The sequence below is a fragment of the Aulonocara stuartgranti genome (assembly GCF_965226115.1).
Source record: "Aulonocara stuartgranti genome assembly, chromosome: 16".
Classification (NCBI taxonomy): Eukaryota; Metazoa; Chordata; class Actinopteri; order Cichliformes; family Cichlidae; genus Aulonocara; species Aulonocara stuartgranti.
The window spans coordinates 1,854,645-1,867,834 of NC_138952.1; the positions used below are offsets into that span (position 1 = coordinate 1,854,645).

The 13,190-nt window shown below is 43.4% G+C and overlaps 1 protein-coding gene across 2 annotated transcripts; it reads right to left on the minus strand.

Annotated features, from left to right (window-relative positions):
- Positions 1-3,787: 3,787 nt before the first annotated feature.
- LOC309691503 (eIF5-mimic protein 2-A-like) lies at positions 3,788-13,166 on the minus strand. 2 transcript variants are annotated; one of them, XM_082509189.1, is made up of 12 exons: positions 13,098-13,166; positions 11,400-11,472; positions 8,448-8,624; positions 8,153-8,247; positions 8,010-8,075; positions 7,728-7,863; positions 6,170-6,279; positions 5,762-5,932; positions 5,320-5,466; positions 4,906-5,044; positions 4,519-4,641; positions 3,788-4,384 (listed from the first exon to the last, which is right to left on the minus strand). In XM_082509189.1, the coding sequence occupies exons 1-12, from the start codon at positions 13,158-13,160 to the stop codon at positions 4,353-4,355; spliced, it is 1,332 nt and encodes a 443-aa protein (XP_082365315.1). In that variant the 5' UTR covers positions 13,161-13,166; the 3' UTR covers positions 3,788-4,352. The 2 variants fall into 2 exon arrangements, with proteins under 2 accessions (XP_082365315.1, XP_082365314.1); XM_082509188.1 differs by lacking the exon at positions 13,098-13,166 and adding an exon at positions 12,127-12,255.
- Positions 13,167-13,190: the final 24 nt, after the last annotated feature.

Sequence of the window (13,190 nt, forward strand, 5' to 3'; positions counted from 1 at the left end):
GATCATTCTTTATCAAACCAGGCCATCCCTCCCTTTGCTTCTAGTCGTTTGTACACAGCTATCAGACCGGGGCCAGCGAAGAGGGAAAAGGACAAGCCAGGAGAAAGTAATGATGTTTGTGATGATCCTCAGAGTTGACTTAAGTCTAGCTGCTAAATCCCCGGACTCTCACAGCCAGGCCATTACGCACACTCCATGTTTCCCTCACAAGCTGTGTGAGGGGCTTTTGGGGAATGAAGATGCTCTCATTTGAGGCTGTGGTGAACACTACATCACTCAACCCTGCGTGCACCACGGGCACGTTTCACCGTTGCCATTATGACTCCTTTCTCTCGGCGATGTAGCTCCGTCCAGATCGCACGCTGCGTTTAGCCGTCTCATTTTTGATTTTATAGAAGGACCACCTAAGCCTTTTTTTTTTTACTGCGTACCCTTTATACTAAATGCTTCTTGGTTGATTGTGAGCTGTCTGAGTGTTCATTGTTTGTGCACAAAAGACCTCCCACTCAGAGATCATGACTGAGGATTGAATGTTGCCATAGAGTCTGAGGTGCATTTTATACCGTGGTATGAGAAGAATCAAATATGCAAAGTGAAGAAAAAATCTCTGACTGTGATTCTATGAAATTCTAAGCTGTAGCTGTATCACTGCTTTTTCCCTTTTGCCAGCAGGAAACGGACACATTTCATTGCTCTGATATGACTTTGGTTGTTAATACAGAAAAGTGAAATGCGAACGGAAAACGAGAGCTACAGTCAGGCGTTAATAAAAAGTCTTTATAGTTTATGATGGCACACCTCCCCGCTTCCTTTACCCACAGCGCATCAGCTGTGAATGAGTTATGTTCATCCTCTGTGACATAAAGAACTATCTAATCTAATCTAATAACTTTAATCTCAGCCAAACCGATTTACTCATGAACAAACAAAACACTGAAAAAAGCCCAACAATAACATTTTTAGGTTGTCTAAGTGACTTATATATTACGTTTAACCCGAGTAGCGAAAGTCCGCGGTGATCTGAAAATGATGTGCTGGGAGTTGTGCCGTTCTCGGCCGCATCAGTGACCCTCGAGCTCCCGGCTAGCTATCGAGCTGGTGGGTAGCAGACGTCTCCGAAAACGTGGAAGCACTTTTGCAAATATGCGATATCTTGATAAACCGAGCAGATATTTGATGTTTACACAGCTACTTTCTCGCCTGAAAATATGTTAAAAGTTTCTTTTGTGACCCAGAAAGATTAATAAGAGTAATTTTAAAACTTAGTAGCGGCCCACATTGTTGGAAACTGGAGTCTGGCTCGGCCGCGCTATGCATTCTGGGATATGGTGGGCCATGAAGGACACACCCGACCCATCCTTCAAATTCGGGGAAAAGGAGGACGCATTTGTCGGCTGCATTCGGAGGAGTCTACGAATTTGGACAGCCTTCGGCGCGTCGCTGTGACTTAATCGGTCTACAAATGCGGCCTCAGGAGGATGCAGCCCAAACAAAAAAAAAAAAGAAAAAGGATGCAGCCCATGAATTTGGACACGACCATTGACTGTGCAGCGTTCTCAGTTAAACAGCAACGGTGGCCTGAAAGGTTCAAACCGACGTCGCTGTCTTCTGTAATTAGCTGCCTCTACAATGGGATCGTTATACATGATGAATAACCTTGAGAATAAAAGTGTCAGGCCCAGACATTAAAAAGGCAGCTATGTGTGCCTCAGTGAGACAAAGCACCGTTACATGCGGGTAACGGGACCAACAGCGCCACGATGACAAAAGCACGCCTGTAACCCAAAAACTCTTCAGCTGTCTTGGTTTCCCGACACAGACGCTCGCTCGTCTATGAATAAGAGCAGGCAGGATGGCCGCGTGCTTTAAAAGAGCAGAAAGCTGATGGGAGGACAAACAGTCAACATGTTGATCCTGGTTTCCATATTTCACCTGGTGACTTCCATAAAACGCAAAAAGCAACCAAACACAGGGTCATGTGACACAGCGCGGCCTCTTCAGGAGAGCGAGATGTAGTTTGTGACGAAAACTGAGTAATTATCTCAAGTCTGTCTCTTCTCATTCAAAATAACGGTTACTCTGTCTCCCCGTCTCTGTTGATTCAGATGAGTTCTGCACCGCGGTCCGAGTCATGTTTACCGACCAAAGCCACAGTGTGAAATCCGGAATAACTGCTCTCCAGAACTCCCCTGGCCTTCCCTGGCACATTGTTGCTCTGTTCACTTCAAGCAGGAAGTCCAACTGAGGCCGGTCTATTTTTCTCTCACTTATTTTTTTATGTGGCAGCAGAATCTTTTCTGTGTGTAACTGCTTCATGTACAAAGTCATGGAGGGAACGCAAACACGCCCAGCCTCGCTGTCACTGAGAGCCAGGATTTAAGCCCGTCTCAGCCAGTACGTTTAGCACCAGTCTTTGCACCCTGACATGCTGTGAGACACACCTGTGAAAAAAGAGCACGTGAGTACCTACTGTATATCCAGCAGCATACGTAATTGCTGAAAATGGCAGAGAAGCAAAACAAACAGATGTGTCAGGGTGTGCACAGCTCATTATGCTGCAGCATCCCTCAGTGTGCAGCAGTGCACATACTCAACGACACGCGGGGAGGAGCCCAGTGTGTGAGGCGTGAATAAATAAGATGATTACTAATATATCTCTATATATATATATATATATATATATATATATATATATATATATATATATATATATATATATATATATATATATATATATATATATAAATAAAAATGAGCGAGTGAAGACATGCAGCACTGGTAGCGAGCAGATAACAGTACTGCACAGCTAGAGGTGGAGTTGGGAGGCATCATTGCCATTCAGTGCTGCACACGTGCAGATGTGCAAATCTGAAAAGCAGTCGCGTCTCCCCCCCGCAGCACGTCACTCTCCCAAACCGTCTCATGTTCTTTACAGTGACTAAATAAAACTAAAAGGCAAACAAATCCTCCTGGGACACGCAGGCAGAGAAAATACTTTGGAGTGGAGCTGTGTCTAATACTTTCTAGTCTGGTTTCTTCAAAATGGCATTTCTATTTGAGCTTCACTCCAAAACTCTGGGAGGCTTAAACAGGGGCGATAATGTCTCTTAAGGATTTACTGCCATCTGTTGGCACAGAGGGAAACTGATTATTGGTCGATTGTACACAGGCTGCTCTGCTGTACTTACAGTATGTACTGTAATTCTCTGTACTACACGCATTTGAATAAAACAGCGAACATTACTAGTTCATCCTATGCAGCTTTTTTGTAACTCAGCTGTGAGAGCCAGAGTGCTTGTTTGTGATGTGATGACACGATCACTCTGCTTCCAACAAATCCACATGTATAGAGCTAAAATAACTAACGATCGAACACAAAGAGCTGGACACAAACGCATCCTGACCTCTCCTCGTCTTGTGCTAACATTACAATAAGCGGTCTGCTTTCTAGACTTTGTGAGATGACTCTTATAATGAATGTGGACCATTTTCATAACATCTTGAATCACCATCTCACTTTCATTCCTACATGCTTGACTGAACCATAATTACCATTTAAAGTGGGACAGGAGTGAAGAGAGATCTTTGTTTGCAGCTCGGGTCACGCATGGCAGCCAGCCGTTCTTGATTGCATGATTAGATAAGGCCAGCCGAGATCAGTGAAAACTTTAGTGCGATCTCAAACACAAGAGCTCAGTTTCTACTTTTCCATGTTTATCTGTGTACGTACACATCTTCTAATTGCTCCTTTAATTCACCTTCAACTCCACATGAACGGATACGGCAGTAATGAAAACCATTTATTTGAAAATGTGCGATAAAGGGGAAAAACCCTACAAAGCTAGCGTGGTTGTTACACATGATGTATGGAAAAATCAAAGTTCTGTTTATGATGACGCGGCTCCATTAACAATAATGGATAAAGAATCTTAAAAACTGGCAACAAATTCAAAGTTGTCACATATCTGAGACGCAAATCAACAGTTTTCACTTCAGAGGACCGAATAAGAGCGATCAAACACAAAGACTGAAACACGCCTTCACATGGTCGAATTTTAAAGGGTCTCATGTTTAAAAAAACCAAAACGCTCTGCTTTGTCACATGACAGAGGTTTCAGTCTATCAGCTAAATGTGGCACTCTGATTGGCTCCTGAAGGAGTTTGAAGATGAATACGAGCATCAAAAAAAACAAAAAAACAACCCCATTAAAGCCCTTACATTGCAGTCGAACTAGATATGAAGAGGTAGAGAATAGAGAAAGAAAAGAACTAGAGAACAGGCGTCTGTTATAAATTCTTGTACTGCATCTGATTAAAAATACAAATTTCGATGGTTTTATAGGCAGAGGTCTTCAGTCTGCATCCTCCTCCTCCGACTCGGACTCTGAAGGAAAGGAAACATCCGTCACCAGACGCGTAAACTCGACGTGCATTTAGTTACTAACATTTGGAGACCATAAACACGAGGCGCGTTTTGGGGCGTCTCCCATCAGTGGCAGACAGAAACGAGGTGCTTACCTTCCTCTGCGTTCTTGAGCCATTCAACAAACTTTTTCATCTGCTCAAGGAAAACGCTTTTTCCTTTAGCTTGGTGGGCTTCATTGTACCACTTCAGAATCGCCTCCTCGCTCAAGACATCGGCTGGGAGAAAAACACACAAAGATAAAAACGAGAACATAAAACAGAAAAAGAAATCATTTCAACTCGACGCCAACAGCACAGATGCGTCCGCAGGTGCCGGGAAAACAAATGTCACCAGGCAGGTTGATGACATCAATCAAGGCAAAGTTTTGGCTATAATCTCTGGCCATCTGGCATCAGTCGCACAAGCCTGCGTCGCTTCCTGCCGCAAAGTAAACGTCTTTACTGGTGGGAACAGGAGCCTTATGGGCATAATTAACTCACCTTTGTAGAGCAGTACGACGATCTTCTGAAAGGCCTTCATGAAGTGGATGTTGTCATAGCAGTACTCCTGGATCTTCAGCAGCAGCGTGAGCTCTGAGAGGCCCTGGGAGGTGAAAGCCTTCAACAGCGGGCTGTATTGCTGAGGATGGAAACCAGGGAAAAGCTGGAGTAAGAGTTTCACACACAGAGTGGGAGGGGGAGATGCTTCTGATTTCTCCCATTACTTCCACTTTGCCTTACTAAATCAATTATCTTCTCTGCAGAGTTCAAAGCCTACAGCAGCGCGGATTTTCTACCATCTCCGAGGCACGATTTAAGAGCGACACCCGTACGTTTCTTTAGATCTCTCGGATCGTGTCATAACTGCCGTGGGAGAGAAGAAGAACAGGAAGAGCAGAGCGATGCAGGTGTCACCTTTAAGTGTTTGATGGCTTGTTCCGTCACGAGCTCCTCCTTCTTGTTCCACTCCACCGAGCTCATCACGCTGGACCAAATTAGTCCGATCATCGTCTGCTCAGAGATGTTGTTCTTCTTGATTTCCTCTCGGACGTAAGCAATGATCTATAAGATCCAAGCCGAGAGACGGAACAAACGTTACTATCAACGCAGACCAACCACGGCAGACATTACCTACAAGCACCCTGGCAGGGTACAGAGGTTGGCAGGAGCAGATAATATGTTCAGGCTGAGTGGATTTCAGGAATTTGCCATTGATCCACTGCATCCGTTTCCTCACCATTCCTCAAGACAAAAGGGTGACAGGTCAAGCAGAAAGCAATCTTAAGTGCTACTACACAGCGGTGTGCTGCGAGGAGCGAGTCTGTGTAAAAGAAGATGGAAAACCACGAACACTTACGTCTTTGAGGGGCTCTCCACATGACATCAGATCCTCAAGCTCTTTCTGCAGCTCTTTGCGAGCACCTATGGACTGCTGGTTCCTGGCAAAGTCGGAAATCTCCTTGAGCCCGGCGTCTGTGAAGTACTTTGAGAAGTGCTCGCAACTCCGCTTGTTGGCCGGGAAAAGTTCCTGCAAATTTACATAATCAAACATTGAAGCAGACCGAACAAGCCTTCATCAGCAATTAGGAGGCCTTTGGTGCAGTAGCTGCTGTGACTGCCACAATAGTTTGAAACTATTCAATTTATGCAGAGCCGTAATTAAGCAGTCATATTTAGAATACGCAGACAGGCCGCTGAGCGGCATGGGGAAACGCCGCTTCGCCTAAGCCTCGTAGAGATGTTGTAGCGAAGATGTCGTTCTCACCATAAGCCTGTTGTCCATGCCAACCTTTCGAAGACTGGCAGCAACCGAGTTGATGTCCTTTTCAGAAAGCCAGGATTTGAAGAGTTTTACAGCAAAGCAAGGCGAAACACCTGAACAAATGCACAAAAATGTGAGTCAGCTGTTACTGACAGACCTGCCAGGATAAAGAAAGTCAAAGTAATCCGCCGGTAAACACAACACCGAGGCTCTTAACTGGAAAAATGCCACAAACAAGAAAACATTCAAGTGTGGACCAACGGGTAAATCAAATAAACATCTGCATCTACAAGCTAAATAAAAGTGTATGATGATCAAAAAGGTAAAACCATCAGCATCCGTCGGGTCCTTTCAAAGAGCGCAGCAGTGGATGCTGATGGATTAACTCATCACATCTATTAGCTGTTGTGTTTGTGGTTAATCTCTTCTTCTGGTACAACACAGACAACCGGCTGACAACGCCCACTCAAAGCAAAACTTCACAGCACCATCTGCACCTTTTACTGCATTACACATTAATAATACTAGCATGTAACAAGAGCACTTATTTGCACAGAAATTAGCATTACTCCATTACTCTGAAGCTTTTTTTTAAAATTGCCTTTTCATTAGGGGGGCTGCGAATGGAAAATATTAAGCATTCCCTTCATGCACGTGTAAAATGTAGTAACGTAACGCAGGCGCATCTTTCTAGACTTTCACAGACTCGTGCAGTACTGTAAGACCTCAGGTTCTCTGTAGCCTGGCCATGCAGCTGCTATCAGCATGCACAAATATGCAAACTCTGTGTCAGAGGGACAGACGTTAGGCATCTCTGTGTGTAGCAGAGCAAGTCCACTGTGTGACCAATTACATTGACTTTGGTTACTCAGGGGTGGACAGCTTTTTTAGAATATATTTTATAATTTAACTATATTTGTAAACAAAGAGTGGAGCAGACAGTCCTGAAGCAGACGTTTGACACCAGCTGCTTTAATGGAGATTCCCCAAATGTTTTCTTTGTGCGTTCAGTTATTTTAAAGACTCGTCTTTGGAATCATAAAGGATACGACTTCCCATCGCTGACTTTCTTTCAGGGAAAAAAAGGGAGAAAATGGATTCAAATGTGACTGATGACAAGTAAATGACGAGAGAAAGAACAACTTCCACAACTCAAATGGGAGGATAACATTGCAGTGACAATGTTTAATATTGAAAGTTTAATAATTTAGTTCCACTCATTGAGTTTCGGCCCTGCTGAATGAGCAAAACGTGAGATTTCTGCAGCATTTTTTCCCCTGATTAATCCCAGCAGCTGAAAACAGACACGTCTGCAGGAATCAAAGGCTTTTCCATAGTCTCTGACTAAAATGAAAGCCTACATACTGTCAACACTCGTTTGCATGACTGCCCGTCCCTCTGCTACTTCTACATTAATACCTGCAAAGCATTCAGGCTGTCCAGATAAAGCAAACAGTGCGCTGTGTGTGTACAGGTCCTTAAAATGTCTGATAAATGGTGGCTCGGGAAGAGAAACCGTGAACATAATTCTGCACACAGACCGAGTATTAAAGCAGAGTACCTTCTTTGACCAAATTCTCATTGAAGAGGCTGCTGAGAATGGATGCAGAGATGTTCCCGTTGGCCAGCAGAATCCCTGTTAGCATGGCCAGCTTGTTGCGCTCAGACTCTGTGAAACCCTTGAGAAACAGCAGCAGCTGTAAAACAGTAAACATACAGGCTGAACCACAGCAGAGGCAAAGCTGTACTCTTTATATTTTAAACTGAAACAAACTGCTCAAGACCATGACCCGGTCAGGCAGGTCAGGCTACCTACGTGACCCGGCTATGCAGAGAAACAAACCTTTTTGATCTCCTCTTCAAATCCCTTCTCCAAGTATTTGTAGCGCCTAATGAGCTTGTTAAAGACCTAAAGGGGAAAAATTGCTTTATTATCCATAAAAACAAATGGATATTAAAACGTGAACTGAACACAGTGGTATTCACCTGTGCATATGCCTGCATGGTCTCCATGTCCTCTTGTGCTTTGAAGAGACAGAACTCTGTACAGGTCATGTCATCTGACAGCGTACCCCCGGGGGCTGAAATTAAACACATATTCATGTCTTAGGCGCATCACATGTTTCACCTCTGCTGATCACTGTATCGACATCAATTCAAAAACAGGGGGGACACTTGTGCACGCCAGTATTAACCTGAAGACCCAGAGAGCGCTCGACTGGGGGACACATTTTATTACCATGGTATAATGCAAAGTTTAAAAGAAATGCCTGCAACTCACCCAGCATTCCACCAGCCACCAGGATGTCGAACAAAGTCTCGGCATAGCGTCGGTAGTCAAGCTTTGCACCAGAGGCATCAAGGAACTTTGCGACAGCTTCCAAATCAGTGCCAGTTTGGTTCAGACCCTGCACAATGCTCTCCTGAAACTGGGAAGGGTCAAACCTCTCCTTTTCATCTGTGCAAAAAGAACAAAAAGACAAATTAGTTCAGTTCATTTTTTATTTCAAATGTATACATTCAGCATCATTTCGTGATATCATTCCATTATTTTGTTTGAAAGGGAGTAGGCAGAAGTATACACTTGTTTGGCTCTACCCCCACAAATTTTACATCTCATTCATTTAGTTTTCTTTTAGTCTTAAACAAACAAACAATGAAACAAAAGCAAAACAAAACAAAACAAAAATCATCACAATATAGTTACTTTCATATAATAAAAGACAGAATATGTAAATTAGCAGATTCACAAATACTGAAACAAATAAACCAAAACATCCCAATTACCGTCCTGGGTTGACCCCATTTTCTTCATTCTTAAATTTGTTTTTTATATTTTATTTTAAACTGGTATATTTTGTTGCTTTCTTTTATTTCTTATGTTAGACCAGGGGTGTCCAACTCAAATACACAGTGGGCCAAAATTCAAAACTGGAACAAGGTCGCGGGCTGACGTTAATATTTATTGAAAAAAAAAAAAAAATCCCTCCAGATTTAAGAATGAATCTTTTCTTATGGACTCAAACAAGTTTTGCTGAAAAACTGAATATGGAACAAGCAAAGCTTAATACTAAACAATATATATATTAGCTGTATAATACCAGTAGGCCAGCTCTAATAATAATTTGGTATGGCTTCGTGGGCCAGAGTTTGACACCTATGTGTTAGACTGTTCCATAATTTAACTCCCACTATGGAGTTAACTTACTTTAAAAAGTAAGTTAACTTTAATCCACCAGAAATTTGGAGTCAATAAATAACAGACAGACATTTAAAAAAAATATTTCTCTCTCTAGCTGGAGGCTGTAAAAAAAACTTTTTTCGAGTCATTTGGACTTGTTGGTGCGTTTTCAATCATTGTCCTGGTGTATAACACAAATGTGCTTGAGGGCATGAAGTAGTGGCTGAATGTAATCGTTCAGGACTTTCTGGTAGAGAGCAGAAGTCGTGGTTCCATCAGTTGAGCAGGTCCTGAAGTAGCAAAGCAGCCCCATGCCATCACACTCCCACCACCATGCCTGACTGTTGGCATGACGTTGTTTTCATGAAATGCTGTGTTAGGCCGGTTTTATGTCTCCACCCGCGTACATGATTCTGAGAGGACAGAGGGGGAGAGGGGTTTTCACCCACCCCAGATGTGCGTCTGTGCGGTCACCCAAGATCCTGGAGGACTGGATGACGTAAGCAACTAAGTGACGTAAGTGTGATGGAACAGAGCAAGGAGCAAAACCAGAGTTCACCCAAAACGGGAGGGCCATGAAAAAACTTCAAAGGCCAAAAAATAAAGCATGAAAAGCAGAGATGGTGGCTGCAGTGACCTTTTCATTGTTTTTAACGCTGTTTCACTTCAACTCTTTGTTTGTTAGAACTTCGCTCTTATCTGCAGCTGCCTGATGGATCAACAACAGCACACAGACTGGTTTTACCACGTACTTTGTAAACTACCTCAGTCTCACAAGAGAGCTCTCTGCAGGCATCTGGGCAGTCCTCAGATCAGAGCAGACAGCGAACGCACCGTCTGCTCAGCCATAAAAACAGCTTCAGTTTTACATCAGATGTAACTGAGCCAAGTGAGGCCTGCAGTTCTTTAGATGTTGCTCTGGGTTTGTCTGTGACCTCCTGGATAAATCGCTCATGTGCTCTTGGAGCCGTTTTGGTAGGCCGGTTGCTCCTGTGAAGGTTCACCACGGTTCCAGGTTTTCTTCACGTCGCTGACGGCTCTCACTGTGATTCACTTGAGTCCCAGAGCCTTACAAACGTCTCTGTAACCTTTTCCAGCCTGATAGATGTTTTGTTTTTCAGCTGTTTCTTTAGCTCATGGCATGATGTGCTGTTCTTTTATTTAAACCTGCTTCACTTACCAGACAGCTTCTATTTAAATGAGTGGTGGGCGATCGTGGCTCAAGAGTTGGGAGTTTGTCTTGTAATCGGAAGGTTGCCGGTTCGAGCCCCGGCTCGGACAGTCTCGGTCCTTGGGCAAGACACTTCACCTACCGCCTACTGGTGACGGCCAGAGGGACTGATTGCCCAGGGCAGCTGTGGCTACAACTGTAGCTGCCTCCACCAGTGTGTGAATGTGAGAGTGAATGAATAGTGGCATTGTAAAGCGCTTTGAGGGTCTCGAAATGAAAAGTTATTTAAAACTATATAAATGCAATCCATGAAATGATTTCTTGGTTCAGCAGAACTCATTTCATGGATTGAAATGATGTGTGGGTGTGGCTAGTGAAGCTGAACTTAGATTTCGTTTAAAAAAAAAGAAAAAAGGGGGACTCAGTTCAGATTTTTGGCATGATGAAGAGCCAAAAGTCTTTTAAATACTACATATATTTTTTTCATATTAAGTATTTGTTCCCAGTTACAAAACGTTGGCAGAGAATGTAAAAGATTAAAAACAGGCAAATTTTGGTACTGCCGGCCTGCATTATTGTAGGGTCTTTGACAATAGTTGTAAGTCAAAGACTAAGTGGTTGAGATTTGGTGCTATATAAATAAAATAAAATAGAATAGAATTGAATCAGAACTGAAAATTGGCATTGGTTATCTGCAAGATTTTTTTGTTTTAATTATGGCATCAAGGTTGGAGTCAATCCAGGATTTCACAATCTGTGCTTTTCCATTGCTGGTAGCATGAAAAGCTACAGGGAGGACAGGCGGGCGTGATCTGTATATCCTGATGAAACCACCTGTGTTTAATGTGACCAAAACAAAGTGATGCTCGGCGGTTTCTCACCTCTTTTCCGAGTTTTGAAACGCTGGCCTGTTAGCGTAGGCTTCTGCTGCCTTTGATTACTCATAAAAACACTCTGCAAGAAAAACATAAATGAGCTCAGGATGAGGAAACAACAATGGGATCCGTCCGCACAGTTCCACCCATGCATAATCAAATCTGCATGAATCATACAAATGTTGTGTGCATGTGGGAGCGCAACGTGAAACAAGCCAGATGTTAGCCACCCCCATTATTTGTTTGGGAGGGAAGGGCAGAAGCTGGTATGAGCCTTCACCCCTGGGGATGTATACACACACATATACTCATACAGGTATAAACAACAATGCTATTTACCATAAATGTTAGCGGTAACCACAGTTATTAGCATCGTCCACGTCACCACGCGTGCTAAATGTACGAGCAGCAGTGCATGCACAGCACCATACGAGGACATTTGTCTACCTTCGTTCATTGTCATGATACGAATCTATAAAAACAGCACTTTACTCTGTACATATTATAAATATCACACCAAAAAAGGCCAGCTGTGACGGTCTATATTTATCAAAGCCGAGCGAGCCAACTCTGGATATCTGACTTCAGATAACACAATAACACTGGGGCAGTGCTAGCTTGCTGCTAACTATAATCCATTTTCCTGGAATTTCCATCCGCAGTGTCGCAGTAAACTGAACTAGTGCGAGCAGCGCTCGGCTCCACAAAGAGAAAAAATTAGTCAGAAACTCACCGAAATCCTCTTTAAGAACAAAAACAGTCCGTGACAAAGAAACTAGTATAACTGGACTCCAGTACAACCAGTTCTAGGGAAGAGGAAGCTGTAGACGTAACCGCGCGTGCGCACTAACGCAGTCTATTTGGGTCGCCACATTTGACTGAAGAGCGAAATTTAAGCGGTTAAAACCAAATAAATAACATGCAGTGATACTGCAGGTCTTCTCTGGATGCAACGCAGGAGTGAGTGATATTTAAAAGAAAATCTGGTTTAAACCCCAAATACCGTAAAGTCCGAATCTGTAAATCAGTACAAGAAGAGACAAACACCCCCCAACAAAATCACAAATATGAGTTTCCTGTGCACAGAGAGCGACTTTAACTATTAAACTTGGCCCAGAGTTTCATTAAAAGCTCGTCAAATCGTCGTTGCTATGTAGTATTAAGACACAGGAGGGGGGTATTGTGCTGTCGGGTGGATGGAGTGTCTGTCTATATATAACGATGAAGGAAAACTTTAATGTTGCTTCACACTCACCTCGTAAATCTTGGTTTTATTCCCTAAAGTCGTGTGGGAACTTCTTCAAACAAGTTTGGCCAACTATAACCTAACCAGTTCGCCTTTTTACAGTTACTTATGTGAGAATAATTTAACAGATCATAATACCGCATAATGAAAGTTCACTTTTAAACAATCAAAGTCCAGTTTACTTTTTTAAAATTCTTCCAAGGCTCAATGTCTCTGCAGCAAACCGCCTCTTTCCTCCGCACAGGAGCCATGGAGCAGTTAAAACAGCTCACGTTGCCTGAATGTTTAGTTAGTAAATATGAGGAGGAAGCAGCTCGCTGTTTGCTTTCTGACTTGGATGTTTCGTTAAACTATTATGTGTGGGGACAAAAGATGAAGTGGCATTGTTTCCGACGACACCTGAAGGCACCACCTCCCCAGCGCTGGAGGTGATTAGGGGACTCACTGGACGAGCTGACTAGCCCAGAGCCGCCTCTCCAGCCACTCCCTACGCCCGGCAGTTTCTGCGCTCTCAAGTCCATCAGAGCTCCATTCAAAGTGCTGAGATTCGG

Coding starts and splice junctions, on each gene's coding strand:
- LOC309691503 (XM_082509189.1), bottom strand. CDS start 13,160: ATGGACTTGAGAGCGCAGAAACTGCCGGGCGTAGGGAGTGGCTGGAGA. Junction 8,076..8,152: donor CCATGCAGGCATATGCACAG/GTGAATACCACT, acceptor TTTCCCCTTTAG/GTCTTTAACAAGCTCATTAG. Junction 4,642..4,905: donor CGTCGTACTGCTCTACAAAG/GTGAGTTAATTA, acceptor TTTTTCTCCCAG/CCGATGTCTTGAGCGAGGAG.